General features: G+C 34.9%; 1 protein-coding gene across 1 annotated transcript in view; it reads left to right on the top strand.

Moving 5' to 3' along the window:
- ADAM32 (ADAM metallopeptidase domain 32) overlaps positions 1-21,075 on the top strand; it is a 177,769-nt gene that overhangs the window by 122,930 nt on the left and 33,764 nt on the right. Inside the window, exons 10-12 of the mRNA XM_079139876.1 lie at positions 79-160; positions 16,575-16,711; positions 19,320-19,497. Of these exons, the coding sequence (XP_078996002.1) occupies positions 79-160; positions 16,575-16,711; positions 19,320-19,497 (397 nt within the window). The remainder of the gene's footprint in view (positions 1-78; positions 161-16,574; positions 16,712-19,319; positions 19,498-21,075) is intronic.

Here is a 21,075-nt window from a genome sequence, read left to right as displayed (position 1 = left end):
TAAACTACAGTTAAGTAAGCAGGACAATTCACATTTAAGTCACTCATTAAAATTATAAATGTATATTTATTTATTTAGTTATAGGGATTATTCAAGTTATGTGGGAGCAACATTTCCTGGAAAGATGTGTATTACTCCTTATTCTGCGGGAATTATACTGGTATGTAATAATTTAATCTTTAAAAAATTTAACATATCAAAAATTATCCAGAATGATAGCATATATTTTAAGCAGGTTACATTTAGAAACTGCATTTGTTTTCTATTGCTATTAAAATTTTGAAGTGTGTGGAAGAAAGAATATTTTGTAGAATAAGGCACATATTGCAATTAGCAATATTTAGAGTTAAAGTGAGGATAAAAATATCCTCAACATATAGGGAACATATGCATTCCTCAACATATAGGGAAGTGTATCATGAAAAAAAATCCATCCATAAGGATGTTTCTATAACCCAGATAATTTTTTTTTCTTATTGACATAAAATTAGATAAATATTGCCATAGATAAAATGGGTTAAAAATCAAAAGAAACAAATAAAAACTTCAATAAAAATCAGCATACTACAGAGATACAGCCACATCAATGTTCATAGCTGCTCAATTCACTATAGCCAGATTGTGGAACCAACCCAGATGCCCTTCAGTTGATGAATGGATAAAGAAACCGTGGCATATATATACAATGGAATATTACTCCGCCATGAGGAATGACAAAATTATGGCATTCGCAGGCAAATGGATGAAATTGGAGGATATCATGCTAAGTGAGATAAGCCAATCTCAAAAAACTAAAGGACGAATGATCTCGCTGATAAGCGGATGAGGACATACGGGGGGGGGGGGTAGGAGGGGTTAGGGTTAGGGTTAGGGTTAGGTTTAGGGTTAGGGATAAGGAGGGTGGTAAGAATGAGGAAGAAAGGAATGTATAGAGGGAAAAGAGGGGTGGGAGGGGAGGGGGGAAGGGAAAAATAACAAAATGAATCAAACAACATTGCCCTATGTAAATTTATGATTTTTAATTAAAATTAAAAAAAATCATTAAAAATGTTTCAAACTTCCTAAAGACAGCATTTAAAAGAAATACCTATGTATATTTTAAATATTTATAGTATATATAAATGTGTCCTATATATGAATCACTGGTGAAATCAAATGCATTATTGAAGGTCGTCTAGCTCTCTTAGCCATTTTCTTATACCACTAATTCTTTGGAAGACAAACTTAAGTCCTATGTATTTTTAAAAATTATATATAGTTTATGTTAATCATATCAAACATGTTATATTTGGGAACATATAAGAAAATTTATATAATCTGTCATTTTACCATGCAGGCAGAGATAACCGGTATTCATATTTGAGTGATATACACCTTGCTATGTTTTTCTCTGTTTTCTCTCTATATATTCTTTTTTGAAAAGGAAGTTGACAGCACAAATTTTTATTTCTGATATTTGTTTTTATGGATGTAATGCATACACATGGTAATTTTCTTCTTTTTATTTTTTATTTTTTTATTTTTTTATTTTATTGTAAACAAATGGGATACATGTTGCTTCTCTGTACATGGCGTAAAGGCATACCATTTGTGTAATCATAAATTTACATAGAGTAATGTTGTTTGATTCATTTTGTTATTTTTCCCTTCCCCCCACCCCTCCCACCCCTCTTTTCCCTCTTTTCCTTCCTCCATACTTGCCCCCCTCCCTAACCCTAACTCTAACCCTAACACTAACCCTTCCCTCCCCCCATTATGTGTCATCATCCACTTATTAGCGATATCATTCGTCCTTTGGCTTTTTGAGATTGGCTTATCTCACTTAGCATGATATCCTCCAATTTCATCCATTTGCCTGCAAATGCCATAATTTTATCATTCTCCATGGCTGAGTATTATTCCATTGTATATATATACCACAGTTTCTTTATCTACTCATCAATTGAAGGGCATCTAGGTTGGTTCCACAGTCTGGCTATTGTGAATTGAGCAGCTATGAACATTGATGTGGCTGTATCTCTGTAGTATGCTGATTTTAAGTCCTTTGGGTATAGGCCAAGGAGTGGGATAGCTGGGTCAAATGGAGGGTCCATTCCAAGTTTTCTAAGGAATCTCCACACTGCTTTCCAGAGTGGCTGCACTAATTTGCAGCCCCACCAGCAATGTATGAGTGTACCTTTCTCCCCACATCCTCGCCAACACCTGTTGTTGCTCGTATTCTTGATAATCACCATTCTAATTGGGGTGAGATGGAATCTTAGGGTAGTTTTGATTTGCATTTCTCTTATTACTAGAGATGTTGAACATTTTTCCATATGTTTGTTGATTGCTTGTAGATCTTCTTCTGTGAAGTGTCTATTCATTTCCTTGGCCCATTTGTCAACTGGATTATTTGAATTCTTGAAGTAGAGTTTTTGAAGTTCTTTATAGATTCTGGAGATTAGTGCTCTATCTGAAGTATGGTTGGCAAAGATATTCTCCCACTCTGTAGGCTCTTTCTTCGCATTGCTGATAGTTTCCTTTGCTGAGAGAAAGCTTTTTAGTTTGAATCTATCCCAGTGGTTGATTCTAGCTTTTATTTCTTGTGCTATGGGAGTCCTGTTAAGGAAGTCTGGTCCTAGACCAACAAGGTGAAGATTTGGACCTACTTTTTCTTCTATAATCTGCAGGGTCTCTGGTCTGATTCTGAGGTCCTTAATCCATTTTGAGTTTAGTTTCGTGCATGGTGAGAGATATGGGTTTAGTTTCATTCTGTTGCATATGGATTTCCAATTCTCCCAGCACCATTTGTTGAAGAGGCTATCTTTTCTCCATTACATATTTTTGGCCCCTTTGTCTAGTATGAGAAAATTGTATTTATTTGGGTTTGTGTCCGTGTCCTCTATTCTGTACCATTGATCTACCTTTCTATTTTGGTACCAATACCATGCCGTTTTTGTTACTATTGCTTTGGAATAGAGTTGAAGATCTGGTATTGCGATATCCCCTGCTTCGCTCTTTCTACTGAGGATTGCTTTAGCTATTCTGGGTTTCTTATTCTTCCAGATGAATTTCATAATTGCTTGCTCTATTTCTGTGAGGTACGTCATTGGGATTTTAATTGGAATTGCATTGAATTTGTATAGCACTTTAGGTAGTATGGCCATTTTGACAATGTTAATTCTGCCTATCCAAGAACATGGGAGATCTTTCCATCTTCTAAGGTGTTCTTTAATTTCTTTCTTTAGTGTTGTATAGTTCTCATTGTAGAGGTCTTTCACCTCTTTTGTGAGATTGATTCCCAAGTATTTTATTTTTTTCGAGGCTATTGTGAATGGGGTAGTTTTCCTAATTTCTCTTTCTGAAGACTCATCACGTATAAAAATGCATTGGATTTATGAGCATTGATCTTGTAACCTGCTACTTTACTAAATTCACTTATGAGTTCTAAGAGTTTTCTGGTGGAATTTCCAGGTTCCTCTAAATATATAATCATGTCATCAGCGAACAGGGATAGTTTGAGTTCTTCTTTTCCAATTCGTATCCCTTTAATTTCTTTGGTTTGTCTAATTGCTCTGGCTAGAGTCTCAAGAACAATGTTGAATAGAAGTGGTGAAAGAGGGCATCCCTGCCTTGTTCCAGTTTTTAGGGGGAATGCTTTCAGTTTTTCACCATTTAGAATGATATTAGCCATGGGCTTAGCATAAATGGCCTTTACAATGTTAAGGAAAGTTCCCACTATCCCTATTTTTTCTAGTGTTTTGAGCATGAAGGGGTGCTGTATTTTATCAAATGCTTTTTCTGCATCTATTGAAATAATCATGGAATTCTTGACTTTAAGTCTATTGATATGGTGAATGACATTTATTGATTTCCTGATGTTGAACCAACCTTGCATCCCTGGAATGAAACCCACTTGATCGTGGTGCACTATCTTTTTAATATGTTTTTGTATGCGATTTGCTAAAATTTTGTTGAGAATTTTTGCGTCGATGTTCATTAAGGATATTGGTCTGAAATTTTCTTTCCTTGATGAGTCTCTATCTGGTTTAGGTATCAGTGTGATATTGGCTTCATAGAATGAGTTTGGGAGGGTTCCCTCCTCTTCTATTTTATGGAATACTTTGAGAAGTATTGGAATGAGCTCTTCTTTAAAAGTTTTGTAGAACTCGGCTGAGAACCCATCTGGTCCCGGACTTTTCTTTGTTGGTAGGCTTTTGATGACTTCTTCAATTTCAGTACTTGAAATTGGTCTATTTAAGTTGTGTATGTCCTCCTCATTCAGTTTAGGCAATTCATATGTCTCTAGAAACCTGTTGATGTCTTCGAAATTTTCTATTTTGTTGGAGTATAGATTTTCAAAATAGCTTCTAATTATGTTTTGTATTTCAATCCTGTCTGTTGTGATATTTCCTTGTTCATTCCGAATTTTAGTGATTTGGGTTTTCTCTCGTCTTCTCTTTGTTAGTGTGGCTAAAGGTTTATCAATTTTGTTTATTTTTTCAAAGAACCAACTATTTATTTTGTCAATTTTTTGTATTGTTTCTTTTGTTTCAATTTCATTAATTTCAGCTCTGAGTTTAACTATTCCCTGTCTTCTACTACTTTTGGTGCTGGTCTGTTCTTCTTTTTCTAGGGCTTTGAGCTGTAGTGTTAGGTCGTTTATTTGTTGAGTTTTACTTCTTTTATTAAGTGCGCTCCATGAAATAAATTTCCCTCTAAGTACTGCTTTCATAGTGTCCCAGAGATTTTGATATGATGTTTCTTTGTTCTCATTTACCTCTAAGGATTTTTTAATTTCCTTCCTAATATCTTCTGTTATCCATTCATCATATAATAGCATATTGTTTAATCTCCAGATGTTGGAATAGTTTCTGTGTTTTACTCTTTCATTTATTTCTAACTTCAATCCATTATGATCTGATAGAATACATGGTAGTGTCTCTATCTTCTTGTATTTGCTAACTTACCTTTATGGCATAATATATGGTCTATTTTAGAGAAGGATCCATGTACTGCTGAGAAGAAAGTGTATTCGCTTTCTTCTGGAAAAGATGGTATATTCTGGATGGTATATTCTATAAATGTCCGTTAAGTCTAAATTATTGATTGTGTTATTGAGATCTATGGTTTCTTTGTTCAATTTTTGTTTGGAAGATCTGTCCAGTGGTGAGAGAGGCATGTTAAAATCACCTAGTATTGTTGTGTTATGGTCTATTTGGTTTCTGAAATTGAGAAGGATTTGTTTGACATACATGGATGAGCCAATGTTTGGGGCATAGATGTTTATGATTGTTATATCTTGCTGATTTATGCTTCCCTTAAGCAGTATGAAATGACCTTCTTTATCCCTTCTGACTAACTTTGGCTTGAAGTCCACATTATCTGAAATGAGAATGGATACTCCAGCTTTTTTGCTGAGTCCATGTGCATGGTATGTTTTTCCCCATCCTTTCACCTTTAATCTATGGGTATCTTTTTCTATGAGGTGAGTCTCTTGCAGGCAACATATTGTTGGATCTTTCTTTTTAATCCAATCTGCCAGTCTATGTCTTTTGACATTTTGGGTCTGTTGTAATTTTGTGTATTTGGAGTCCTATAAGCCTCTTGAACTTGATTTTCCATTTCATTCTTCAGATTTGGGAAATTTTGTGATATTATTTCATTGAATAGATTGTTCATTCCTTTAGTTTGTTTCTCTAAGCCTTCCTCAATCCCAATAATTCTTAAATTTGGCCTTTTCATGATATCCCATAGTTCTTGTAGATTCTGTTCATGATTTCTTACCGTCTTCTCTGTTTGTTCAACTTTGTTTTCAAGGTTAAATATGTTGTCTTCAATGTCTGAGGTTCTGTCTTCCAGGTGTTCTATCCTACTGGATATGCTTTCTGTGGAGTTCTTAATTTGGTTTATTGTTTCCTTCATGTCGAGGATTTCTGTTTCGTTTTTTTTCATTATCTCTAACTCTTTATTGAAATGATCTTTTGCTTCCTGTATTTGCTCTTTTAACTGTCGATTGGTGCGATCATTCAATGCCTGCATTTGCTCTTTCATCTCATCATTCAGTGCGTGCGTTTGCTCTTTCATCTCTCGTTTGCTTCCCTGATCATTTTAATTATGTACATTCTGAACTCCTTTTCTGTCATTTCTTCTGCCATGCTGTCATTGGGTTTTATTGATGTAACATCTAGATTTGTTTGCAGCATTTTCTTTCCTTGTTTTCTCATATTGTTCAGGAGTGGACCGCTGAGATATTGTAGGTTTCCTCTATTGATTTACAATGTCCCTGAAGATTTCTGTATATATCCCCTCTTAGCCTTCAGTAGGCTGAAGTCTTGGAGGAAGTTGATAATGCGGTGCTCCACAAGGAAGCTGCCTCTCTAGGAGTGGTGGCCTTCAGGTTGGGTATATTCCCTGCTAGTGGGCAGAGGTGCCTCCACTTGTTGACCAATGGTCATCCAAAGGGGAACTAGACTGCGGGCTGAGGCAAGGCCTGTTTGGGCCTGTGTCTCTGGTTTTACCGGGTAATTTTCTTTAAAAAAGAAAAACAGAGCAAGAACAGGTAGTGGAACTCTGTCCTTTATACCTTCCATGTAGTCCTATTTAAGAATTTAAGAGGCTCCTGAAGATGGTGGATTACAGGCACTCAGCACTGCTCCATGAGATTGAACCCCCCCAAACAGGTGTGCAGCTGCAGGTTGGGTAGGGGGGCTTATAGAAAGGTGCTGGAGTGCAATAATATAGAGAGTCAGTGACCAGGTGAAACCCAGAAATATTAGGTTTAAGAATGATAAGAGAGATCTCACCAATACTGAACTTGGCAGGGGAGGGGAAGCACCCCTTTAGTGGGTTGAAAGAGATTCTCAGCAAACTCCCTAAATGCAGAGTCTGCCACCAAGCAACTTACATAGTCTGAGAAACAGGAGACCTGGTACCAGTATAGTGAGCTAGTATGGGAGAAGAGGTTCCCTCCACTTCCCAAAAGATTTATATTGCTTCATAATAGGGAGCCATCTGTAGAAGGGTCTTAATGTCTGAGCTTACTGAATGGAGACTGAGAAAATAAAGTTAAAGACAAAAATGGGGGCATTATAACAGATACCACTGGGAACTTTGGAGTGTTAGGGAATACTTGGAAACATTATATGCTAATATATTGAAAAATATAGAGAAATGGACAAAAATTTTGAAATATGTGATCTACCAAAACTGAACCAAGATGACATAAAAAGTGTAAAAATTGAAGTAGTGGGGCTGGGTTTGTGGCTCAGTGGTAGAGTGCTTGCCTCGCATGTATGAGGCATTGGGTTAGATCCTCAGCACTCCATATAAATAAATGAATAAAATAAAGGTCTATCAACATCTAAAAAAAAAAAATTGAAGCAGTAATGAAATGTCTCCAAACAAAGAAAAGTTGAGGATAAGAGGAATTCAATGCAGAATCTTGCCAGACATTTTAAGAATTAATAACAATGTACCTCAAACTATTTCATAAAATATAAAGGGAAGACATTCTTAGAAACTCATTTAATGAGGCTAACATTTTCCTACAACCAAAACCTGAAAATAATGAAAGCAAAACAAGAACTGTAAACCAATATATTTGGTGAATACAGATGCAAAAGTCCTTAATAAAACACTCACAAATTGAATTCAGCATCACATTCATTAAGAAGATCATATGCCATGTCAAATCACTTTTATTTCAGGAATGGAAGGTTGGTTCAATGTACACAAATTAATGAATTTAATATGCCACATAAATAGAATTAAGGACAAAAATCATATGATTATCTCAATAGATGCAGAAAAATTCTTTCATAAAGTCAACATTCCTTCATGATAAAAGCACAGAATAAAGTGAGTATAGGAGGATCATAACACAATGGAGACTAATACAATAAACTTAATACCCACATCATACTGACTGTTAAAACTGAAAGCATAGCCCTGCAAAATGATCCACAGATTCAATGCAATGCCATCAAAATACCTATAACATTCTTTGCAGAACTAGTAAAAACAATCCAAAAATTCATATGGGAATATAAAAGACCTAGAATTGCCAAAGCTATTCTGAGCAAAAGTAATAATGCTTGAGGCATCACCATACCCAATTTCAAAAAAAATACTATGGAGCCATTGTAACAAAACAACATAGTATTGGCATAAAATAGGTAGACCAATGAAACAGAGGAGAGGACCTAGAAATAAACCTACACATCTACAGTGATCTGATTCTTAACTAAAGAGCAAAAGCATACATTGGATAAAAACCTCTGACAAAATGGTGCTGAGAAAATTGGTCAAACACCTGTAGAAGATCTAAACTAGATCCTTATCTTTCACCCTGTACAAAAATTAACCAAATGGATTAAACACCTTAAAGAAGACCTGAAACTTTGAAACTACTAGAGTAAAACATATGGAAAATGCTTCACAATGTTGACACAGACGAAGAGTTCCTGAATAGTATTCCAATAGCTCAAGAAATAATAGTAAGAATTGACAAATGCAGTACATCATATTAAAAAGCTACTGCATAGCAAAGAAAATGATCAACAGAGTGAAGAGACAGTGTACAGAAGGGGAGAAAATTTTTGTCAGCTATTTATTTAATGGAGCACTAATATGCAGAATATAGGAGAGATCAAAGATGGCAGATTAGAGGAGCTGGCTTGGAATTCCAGCAGCAAGGATTACTGCTTCTTAGTGAGGTGAGTGACAGTGGAAATTCACTGAAAGTCAGTATCAGTCAGAAAAACATAGAGACACAAAAATGTGTGGGCTTTGAGCAGTACGAGAAAGAGTACTATGGAACTTAACCAGATGGAATGGGTGACACAGGCAAGAAGAGAGAAACACAGGGAAAAATTTTGACACAGGAAAACTTGTGGAATAGAGAAGCACTCTGAATGTGGCTAAATCAGAGGCTGTCTAGGGAGCTGGTATTTGAAAAGTGCTTTGTGTTTTTTGCCTTGTCAGCAGAGAACTAAGGTGTGGAGCCATCTTGAAGCCACCATACTGGGCCTTGCTACTGTAGGAGTCCAGGAGATCATAGCAAGCATTGCCACACTGTCCTGACAAGTTTCTGCCATATGGTCTAAAGCATGCTTGGAAGGGCACAATTGAAATGGGTATAGTAAGGATCGTGTGCAAGGGAATTAGATTGAGATATGGAGGGGAGTGTGGCTCATTTTCCCTTTGGATCTTGGGGCTTACAACACCTTCTGGGGAGGTTACAGAAGGCAGACAGATGGGCATAACTACATCTTGGTACTGATTCTGGGAGGACCACATTCATGGGCAGTGGACTATGCAAGACCTGTGGAGGGTTGGTTACCTCACTGTGAGTGGAGTTCTCAGGAGGGCCCTGAGATCCAGTAAAGATCTCTTTTGAACAGATATGACTCAACAAATTCCAAAGATCTGGTTGTAACTAAACTCCAGCCACTCAAACTTCCCATTTAGAACTCTGTATCAGCTCCACCCTGCTTTGTCCAGACAAAACTTATGTTGACAGTGCTTCCCATTTGATCCTATCTTATACCAGTGAGAAGGGATGCTGAGAGCTATTAAAACCAGCTTTGGTTCCAGGCCACTTGGGCTGGCAGCTTGGTGAACAACACAAAAGAAAGAAGATTAAAAAAACAAAACAAAACAAAACAAAACCAATCCTTGCTTCATCTTAGGGGTACATGGTTCAAGAAGAAAGAAAAGGGCACCCTGAACATTCATTCTTATTAACAGTTTTGACCACATCAGCAGATATTATCCCTTCATTCTTTCTATGTTCTTGATATGCTGATTGGTTTGTGGACACACACACACACACACACACACACACACATACACAGAGAGAGAAAACAAAGCAAAATTACAAAAGGGGAAAAAGTGATAAAAATGAAATGTATGTAGTGATAAATATATATTATACATATTTTCATACACATATGTGTATATATATATGATATATGTATATATTATATTTTTATCATTTTTTCACCCACTTGCGATTTTTACTTTGTTTTATATTTTGAGGGTTAGTGTTTTTGGTTTGTTTTGATTTTTTGGTATGTTTTAATTTTCATTTATCTTGTTATCCTTTATCTTCTTTCATCTTTCTTCTCCCTCTAATGGCCAAATTCTCTTGTTCTCTCTTTTTCTCTTTATTTGTTTTGCTTCTTTTAGTTGTTTTATCCTCCTCCTTCATAGGCATAACTTAAAAAGGTAGATGTCTCTTCTACTTTCCCTCTGCTCACTTCTTGAATATTTTAAACTTTTTTTGCCTTCCTAATCCATTTTCTTTTTAATGAACTGTAGTTGTGCTTTTAGAATTATTTAATTTATACAATTTCTGCCCCACCATTCATGTCATTGTGGCTTTTAGTACTGTAAATGGCATAGTTGACATCTGCTGTTTACCTTGATGCTAGATCTAGTTCAAGGTTGTTTACTGTTGTTGTTGTTGTTAACTGCTGACTCCATCCTTCCTCTTTTTGTGGTAATTGGTACTGTAGATGTCACAGTAGCCACTAGGCATTTATTTTAATACTATATACTGTTTACTGCTGTTTGTTTCCCCTTTTTCTGAGAAGTGTTGGAAAATGACTGTGATACTCTGAGTTCACAAGGTGGAGACTTCTGATATTGAGCCATACCTGAAATCCAGCCAAGAGAGAGCACACATTTATACCACAAAAAATAACCCCACTTAAGCTTTAACAATATTTCAACTTATAGAATACAATATATTAAAAAAAACCCAAATGATAAGCAGGCCCAAAGTTGGAATGGCTGGGTGGGGGTTCAAGTACTATTAATGGACATCTGCTACTACAGCAAAAACAGAGAGAGGTTCTAAAATACTTCAGAGAAATTCACATCGTTGAAGCACTTCTCAAAGATTGAATTAAATCAGTAATTATGCAATGGTAATCTGAGAGGCATTGGAGATTAAAATGAATGATTACATTATGCTGAGCCTATACATTGAAGCTAAGAACTGTTGAGAGCACAGGAATTATTACAAAAACAATGGACAACTAAAGGCCACTCTTATAACAGAGGAAGAGGAATCTATCTCAACAGATGCACAAGTGTAAGACCCCAGAAAACATTAAAAAACAGGCAAATAAGGCTTCCCTCCAAATTTACAATCCCACAACAAAATAGCCAACATATATGGAAAGGAATAAATTCAAGGCAAAAACTACAAATATTGATTATTAGAATGATCAACAAACTAAAAAGAAGACCTAAAGAATGAGTTAAGGGAAAATGCAGGGCTGAAAGACCATTTTAATAAAGAGAGATCCTGAAAAGAAACCAATCAATGAAAACTCCTGGAAATGAAAGTCATAATAAATCAAATAAATATTCAGTTGAAAGTATCATCAACAGATTGTACTATGTGGTAAACAGAATTTCAGGCCTTGAAGACAGTGTATGTGTCTTTGAGTAGCAGTGAAATAATAAGTAGTAAAGAAATAAAAAGCCATGATTAGAACATAAATGAATACTGGGACAACATTCAGAGTTGTTGAAATTTAAGTGGGTATGAAGATACAGACTAATGGCATTAGGAGTGTTTTCAGTGCAATAATAGCAGAAAAAATTCAAACTTTGGGAATGAGATGGACATCCACACACAGCAGTCAGGCAGAACTCCAAAGAGACAAAAATAAAAAGAGAACTTCTTTAAGACATATAATAATCAAAAGGCTTAACATAAAAGAGTATTAAAAGACTCAAGAAAAGATCATATTTAGAGGTAAACCAATAAGGCCCACCTCTGACTTATCAGATGGTAAAATCCAGCAGGGCTTGAAATGATATAATCCAAGCTCTAAAATGAAACAATTTCCAAGCAAGATTACTATATCCAGCAAAGCTAAAATTTTCCAGGATAAGGATAAACTAAAAGAATTCATGCTCACTAAACCAACACTACAGAAAATACTTTAAAAATGATACACACGAAAGAAATAAAAGCAACCCCCAGAGCTTCTGAATGGAAAAAGCTCAATAGAAGAGCAGTTAAGCAAATGACAATTAAGACTGAATTGAATATATAAAACTAATTGAAATGGCAGAAAATAACAAGTGTCTTTCCATAATTCCTTTCATTGTGAATGTTCTTAACTCTTTAATTAAAAGATATAAACTGGCATAGTGGATTAAAAATCAAAACCCAAATATGTGCTGTTTATAAGAGATTCATCTTATAGGCAAAGACAACCACATACTGAAAGTAAAAGAAAGGAAAAAGATATTCCATGCAAATGGAGTCTGAAAACAAGTAGAAGTAGTTTCTTTCATAGCTGACAAAGCAGACTTCAAGAAAGAACACTACATATTGATAAAGGGAAAAATTCAACAAGAAAAATATGATAGTAAACTTTGCCCCAAATATTGGTGCACCTAATTGCATAAAAGAAATACTTTTTGATATTATGTCTTAGACAATACAGTAATATTGGGTGATTTGTACATACTCCTCTTACTAAGAGACAGGTCATCCAGATGTAAAATTGATACACTTCTGACCTAATTATAGCTATAAATCAAAAGAACCATGATCAATAGCTACAGAATATTTCATCCAATGATAGCTGAATTCACTTTCTCTGCAGTATTTCTCAGAATTGCTGAATATGGCCTATTCTCCAAAATAGGTCATATTTTAGGTCATAAAACAAGTCTTAGTTAAGAGTTTATGAATTAGACTAGAAATGCTGCAACTGTTAGAAGAAAACATAAGGTCAATAGTTCAACATAGTGTGCAGGCACTGACTTTCTTAATAAGACTCCCACAACTTAAGATATAAAATCAAGAATCAATAAGTGGGGTGGCATCAAATAAAAAACCTTCTGCACAGCAAAGAAAAACAATTAGGAAGCATTGTGGAGAGATCTACTTGATAAAAGCTGGTCTTTGGTTGAGGGATATGGCCATTTTACATGTAGCTAAATACCCTGACCTCACTGGTCTCCTGCCTCCTTGTTGCTCCTTATTGAGCAAAACTAAAGGACAAGGAAACCCATTGATGTATTCCATAGAATTCAGTGTTCCATGGCACAGAGCAGGGTGGAGAAGAGTAGAAACAGAATTTATTCAGCACAGTTGCCTCACTTTGGCCTTCATCTGCTTTTTTGCTAAGAAGAAAAATGATCACCATGAACATAGTTCACCTGAAAGTGAGCTCCAACCCCCTGTCTACCCCCACAGTATTCTTTATATGTGATATTGGGAGATAAAAAGGAAACTATTTCCTTATTGTTCCCAGTTCCATCTCTGCTTGTGAATAATCAGAAATGCTTCTTTCTTTGCCCCACATTCTGCACTCCTCTTTTCTTCTTTAGGACCTTTAGCTTGATTGGGTTATTTGTCCTATGGGATATTAGTCCTGTGGGATATGAGTCCTGGGGATATGAGTCCTTGGTAGTTTTTTCTTTGTTATGTTGGCACCAAAAAATAGTTCTATTTGGTGTCATTATATAGCACCAACAAAATTTCCTTCTATATCTATCCTATGTAGGGATCCCTTTCTCTGCCTGTCTATTCAGTGACATAAAGGCCTAAAATGTCCATTGGACTCTCTTAAGTATCTAATTTAATGGGGCCATGATTACGTTCCCTTGGTGAAAGAATTCTTCTCACAGGTACTAATATCCAAATATATAGAATTCAGGGTTCCCAAAACAGAAAATATGAATTGCTCAGTATTTAAATTTTTTTTTTTTTTTTTTTTTTGCAGTGCTGGGGATCGAACTCAGGGCCTTGTGCTTGCAAGGCAAGCACTCTACCAGCTGAGCTATCACCCCAGCCCTAAATTTTTTATTTTTATTTTTTGGTTTTATAGTTAAAGGGCCCACTCTCACCCTTGCCTCCTATATTCTCAGACTCATGCCTAATGGCTATGGGGGAGATGGCACCAAGTTTTGTCTGCTGATTAAGGATAATTTTAATGGCATCTTTCCCAGTTCTCTGGTGAATGAATGGTTCAATGTAATAAATCTATGTCCACTATGTTGGCTAATCCAATATAATGCTATAGTGAAGGCTCATGAAAAGCCTCCATTTCTGTACTCATGGTGTTTATATATACATTGACCTTTTGCGTAAGCACTGAGGGGACCTGCTAACTTATACTGAATAGATCTTGCTGACCTGATTTTTGAGAATATTCTCTGTAGTGGATATCTATGATAGAATATGAATATTTTAAGTCTTCGTTTGTAGAAGTCCATCTACATATCTTTTCCTTAGACTTCCTTGGTACCTACAAATCTTTCCAAGACTCTAACCCATCAGTCAACCCATTATTAACTATCCATGACTGAGTACCTCAAACTACAAACTATCTCTCCTCTTAAGCAACATGAACAGTTAATCCTTGAACTTAGGCCTACTTGGACCTTTTTTTTTTTTTTTTTTTTTTTTGAAACAGTGTCTTACTATTTTGTTCAAGCTACCTTCAAACTTGAAATCCTTCTGTATTAGCCTTCCAGGTAGCAGTTATTGCAGGCATTAGCCTCCAAGCTCAACTTCCACTTGGTCTTTTTAATAAGGCTTCAAAGTCTATTTCTGGCTGCTGTTAGCATATCTTGCTGACATAGTCATAGATCAAGCCCATGATTTTACCTTCTGTTTTAACAATGACCATATGCTCACTGTCATAAAGAGGAACTGAGTTGTGGAAGAGGCAGCAAAAGGAGCACAATACATTGGAAGTCTGAGACACCTGCTTGTGCAGCTTACTTATTCTTTCTAAACCTGTTCAATGAAGTGTTGCTGTGAACATCTTACATTATGGTTTGTAGATCAGATAATATCTATTTCATGATGAGACATTCAGGTCAAGGTTGCTTAATGTCTCATGGTCAAGTTTACCTTAACTTGAACAAGTTTCCTTCCAGAATCTGTAATGGAATACCTGGCTCATTGTTCAGAGAAACTTGTCCAAATATGGTGTATGTTGCCTTTGCTATCCAAATAAGGCCTTCAAGCATATAGTTCCATTTTATTATAGTGGGATACATAAAACACATAATGTTGTGTCTAATTTTACAAGGGTATCTTGATAAGTTGCAGACCACTACACCCAAATGAACTTAACTGCTGTGGTAGATTACTTTATTTCCTACTCTCCACAGTGCATATATTTTACATGCATTTGTGATGCTTGCTATTTCCTGTACACCACAATACAATGGGGTCAGAGATTGTTTGTGGGCTCTAAAGACAATCTGGGCTATATTATCACAGCAAGCAGAAGGGGAGAGTTGACATAGGCATAAGGCCAACTACAGCACTTACTGAGCCCCTGTGATTTCACCTTTAGTGAATGCAAACTACTTTTTTTTTGTTTTTTGCTGCTGATGAATTAAAAAAAGGGAATTACTTTGTCAGTTGCTGCATACCAGTTGCCAGAGACCATGTTGATTTGCTCCAGTAAAGATACTATATTGCAAATCTCTACCAAATTAATTTTTGCATTTATTCTCCATCTTTCACTTGGCTTTTGTAAATAAGATGATGTTATATGTATCAGTAATCCTACAATTTCAAACTTTGATGATGATGCTAGTTTATGTAATGTCCCCAGGAATGCCATATTACTTTTGATTTATCATGTTGGGGGCATTTCGGGCCTTCCTATTGCCTTCCCCATCATAATAGCTCTCCCTTCGTTTGTTAGGGACCAATATGGGAAAGGTCTCAAATTTCTGTTCCAGCCATAGTTCTGGAATTTAGAAAATAATAGTAGGCTATATCTGCAGTTCTTTTGTATTCACTCTTAGATGGATTTGAAACCAGGTTCTATTGACCACTTGATCTCCATAAGTCAGCATTTTTGCAAGTTGACCTAAAAACTTTATCACTATTGACACATTAGCAATTAAATGCCTCGACTTACCTGACAAATTTGCTCCCACCTATATCTTATTCTATGCCAACTTTGGTGTTAATTTGAGAAATCATGATGTCATTGCATACCATGAATTACCAGTATCTTATTTCTCCTGGGGAAGAAAGTTATCTGTGCACTGATTTGATGTGATCAGCCTAATCCAAGAATGCTGACTTGCATGTCTGTATCTGTTTTATGTGGCTCCTCCTGATACCAATCACTGTGTCAGTGTGGGTCCTGGTGGGAAGGCAGAAAATACACTACATTGAGTAATTTTATTATCTGACACTTCATGAGCTAGTAGGAGATCATGTAGACATCTAATCTTACATAAATACCAGAGTCGCTGTATGAAATTGAGTGAATTGAAGAATATGGTCTATATAGCCAAAAGTCTAATGAAAAAATTTCTCATCAGAAATAGCCCTTTTATATAGTTATGGTACCTACTCTTTGTTAGGTGTTCAATTGTTAAATTATAGTAAAGATTAGCATTGACTCAATATTCCTATATCTCAGTGAAATTTCTTAAGAGCTTTAGCATCTCTTTTGTCCAGGGAATCTTATCCTTAAATATTTGATCCAAAATACTAATGTTCAGAATTAGAAAAGTTTTACATTTTTTAACCCCTTTCAATGAAGTGCCTTTCATTTAAATTTTCTTTGTTGTTACTGTAGTATCCCAAGGGCATGACTTTGGATGCATTTTCAGTTATTTTTGCCCAAATGCTGGGACTCAGTCTGGGAATACCATATGATGATCCAATGAAATGTCAGTGTTCAGAAGTCATCTGTGCAATGAATTTAGAAGCTATGTAAGTTATTAAAAGAGATTTATTTACTGGTTATGTTTATTTTGTTTTAAATATAGTACTTATAGCTCAAATTAGCTATAAAGGGATTAAGTTCACTATAAAATATTAACATGTAACTTTAAATGTAAGAGTAGTATAAAATGAGGTATACTGAAAAAGACAATCAAGGATAGCAAATCCAATTAAAATATATATTACCAAGGGATTTTCCTTAGGATATGTATTGTATGAAAGCTTTTAGTTAGGATCTTTATGTAGGTATAAGATGTTTTATGTAGGTCACTCAGAGTCTTGTATTAATGATAATGAAGATAATAAATATTTACATTGTCTTTAATATGTGCTAGAGACCATTCTAAGAATTTTACATTTATTAATTTATTTGATTCTCATTATAACCCTAGAGTTAAGGTACTACTGTTTTCATGCTTATGCATGAGAAACTTGAGTTATAAAAAAGATAATTACCTATAGTCAGATACTTAATTTGTGATCAACCTGGGTTTTGAATCTGTGCTAATAAATCTTCAGATTTTATGGTACTTTGTGATATTTAAAATACCTTCATATATAGTCATCAATTTCTCACAAATATCTTATGATTGTCTTGCTTTTTAACAAAATCTAAAAATGCCATATATGTATAGCATTGTTTGCATTTTCAAGACACATCTCATATATTACTTTATGTCAGTTCTCAAAGACGACATGGAGGTAAGACAAATATTATTTCCATGTGTTTTTTTAAAAAGTCCCTGGGGTACAAAAAGCCTAAGTGAGAGTCCATTGGATACATAGTTAATTAGTTGCCAAATCTTGACATATTTTATGAAAGCAATTAGTAAGGATATTTAAAAATATATTATCAGACTACAACAAAAATTTTTTAAACCTTTAGGCAGAATTTTTCTTTTTCTTTTAGACTAGTTTGATATAGAAACTACTATGCAAAGAATGAGAAGCCATTGTGAATAGCACCAATAATCTTCTATATGTTAATATAAGCCAGAGAGTTGAATTAGGTTCTTCACTTATTTGATAATATTCTATTCTCACAACAACCCCATGAGGTAGATGGGCATTATTTTTCCTATTTTTAGGTAAGAAAATTAGATAGTTTTGAATTAAAATTTTTCTTAAAGTTTCAATTTTGATGAAACAATCAACAAAATTTAAAGTTTATAGTAAAATAATATTTAACATTAGTATTTAAAGAAATATTTTATTGAATTATGTAATGTTAAAAAGTGAATTATTGGGTTAAAAAACACCTGAATTTGAAGTTATAAATAATGTTGTGATCAATGTCTGCTCATTCCCCTCCCCAGTTCTTGGCCCTTGGTAACCACCATTCTGCTCTGCTTTTTTGTGCATAGACCTGGGTCCCCTATGCAAATATTCTAAAATCTGAAAAAACCCAAAATCTGAAATAACTTCTCAAGCTTTTTGGATAAGAGATACTCAACTTTCATTTGCATATTACCTATACACATCCTTCTATATACTTCAAATCATCCCTAGGTTAGTTGAAATACCCAACACAAAGTAAATGCTACATAAAACATTGTTGTACTGTATTGTATAGGGAATAATTATAAAACACAATTCTATACATGTTCAATACAGACATGCTTTTAACAATGTTCTCTACCTGAGGTTGGTTGAATCTGAGGATGTGGAATCTACAATTCCACATATGCATTTGGAGGGCTAACTAAACATACCACACCTTCTTTATCTATTTATCCATTGCTTGACATTTAGGTTGACTTCATACCTTGGCTATGGTAAATTTGTACAGAGTGGAGACAATAGTTAATAAACTGCCAGTACTTGAAAGAGAGCAGATTTTAAGTGTTCTTGCTATAGCAAAGAAGTGAGGGACATGTTAGTTTTATTTAAGCATTCCACAATTAATACATGTGACAAAATACCACATTGTACCTCTCAATTATATATCTAATTTAAAAATCTGCAAATACTTATTCTTTGATTTACAAACTAACTCTTGAGGTTTTTAGCATCTCAGATCCATTTCAATTTCTTTAAAATGTTGATAATACCAACCGCCTTGGTTAGTGGTATAGATTAAACAATCACATATGTTAAGTATGTGGCTCATAATATGTGCTCAATAAATGTTAGTTTCCTCCTTGCATTGCAGATTTGTACTGTGCCCATATTGATTCATCATATGGAAGTATTCTCTAAAGTATCCTTATAAGTGTTATGTAGAAAACTACATAAAATTTTGATAAATACACAGTTTCTTTGAGATCTTTGAGGAATTTTAGGACTAAGCACAGTATAATTTGTTTAATAAAAGTTTTTGTTAATTGGGTATTATTTTTATTTGGATCAATGTCTACTCAACTCCTTTTCCTGTTTTTAAACTGGTAATTTAAATGGCCTATTTTTTGATATGTACTTAATTTTAATAAAAACATATTCCAGTGGAGTCACAAGACCCCCTCACAAATAATTATGAACATTTATTATGGACACTTGTTGTCTCCTATTAAATTTAACATTTTGAATTTAACTCATATGCTATAGAATTGTGTTTTCAGAAGTATACTGACAATGGCATTATATGGATTCCCTTTAGACAATCCAGTGGTGTGAAGAGTTTTAGCAATTGCAGTTTAAGAGCTTTTAAAAAATTCATTGAAAATGTGGGGGCCAAATGTCTTCAGAATAAACCTCAAATGCAGAAAAGTCCGAGACCAGTTTGTGGCAATGGCCAAGTGGAGGGAGAAGAAGCCTGCGATTGTGGTAGTGCAGAAGTAAGTTCGATAACTAGAAACACTGATAAATAAATTTATTATTTTAGTTAATCTCCTTTTTCATAAATGTTCTGTATTACAAATATGTCTGAGTATCATGTAGAACACTGACAGTAAGTGAATCAGGTTGAAGTACATATAAGAAAATACTGTCTCGGTTTTATAGATTGAAATTTTTTTTTTTTTTTTTTTAGAAATTCACATATTACAACCTTTATTGCATAAAGTAATAAAGTAATAATATATTGACTTTTCCAAAATGAAAGATGATACCTTTTGAGAAGGAAATAGGGTATTTTTTTTTTATTGTAAACAAATGGGATACATGTTGTTTCTCTGTTTGTACATGGCGTAAAGGCATACCATTTGTGTAATCATAAATTTACATAGAGTAATGTTGTTTGATTCATTCTGAGGTTGAAAAATTTTGAACAAGTTTAAAATGTAGTGCAAAATCTATTAATGATGGGTAAGGAGTTTAGAATGAGGTTTTGTATTCCAGACTAAATATGTGTTTCCAAATCTTTGCTTAAACTTCAGTTATTTTATAAATGTTTATTGAAGATTAATCTCTTAAAAGTATACCATGTGCCCTTGATTACAAGACATAAATTATATTAGGGCTCAGTACATGCATGGGTCTGAATTACTTGTATGCACCATCTTAGTAGTATTCTTTTAATTACTACATTATTACCTGGTGGTAGAATGAGTCCTTCCTCTTTACTCTTATTTATTTCTTTTAAAAAATTTTATTGGGGTATGGTCTACAAATGATAATATGTACCCATTTTAAGAGGACAGGTTGAATTTCAACAAATGTATATGACTTTCGGTACAACTAAGATTATTTTCATCATTCCAAAAGTTTGCTTATGCTTCTCTAGTTTTTCACAATTCTACTCCTGATTCTGTCAGTTTTCTTTGATACAGAGAATCATTAAAATAGAATAATATAGCATGTATTATAAAGGACTTTTGAGTTTTGTTTTACTTTGAGTGGTATTTTATTTTATAGATACACAATACTTTATCATTCACCTGCTAATGGATTTTTGAGTTGTTAAAAGTTGGTCTGAGTGCCCCTTTTCTCCTGAGCCAGCCACTTTTCGGATGAGACTCTAGACTTACATACTTAGGAATCAGAGTTATCTCCACTATGCAGGTTCTGAATTTCTCTAGGGAGCATACCTGGCTCCCCAGCACCAGGAATTGAACCCTGAGTAATACAGGCAAATGCTCAGCAAAATATCTGGGTCGCCACATCCCTGCACAGCCCTTTGAGACATGCCTTGCTTTGGCTCCCATCTACCAATGCCTTCGGACACCTCTGCCACCATATTGGATTATCCCTGCTGCCTCCACTGCCATCTTTAGTAGGGCCAACTTGTTTCTGGAGACACCTGCCAGAGACTAGAAGCTCACTATCAAGGTACCTACAGGTTAGCCACTGCTGCTGTCACCAACTTGGGATGTGGCCATTTACATTGAAGGATAACAGCAAGGACCTGAAAGATCATTACTAAGAGTCCTCCAGGCTTGGTTGTATCTGAGCTATCCCTGCTAGGTGTGATAATA

The sequence above is a fragment of the Sciurus vulgaris genome (assembly GCF_902686455.1).
Source record: "Sciurus vulgaris genome assembly, chromosome: 5".
Taxonomy (NCBI): Eukaryota; Metazoa; Chordata; class Mammalia; order Rodentia; family Sciuridae; genus Sciurus; species Sciurus vulgaris.
This window is presented reverse-complemented; position numbering and strand designations above follow the sequence as displayed.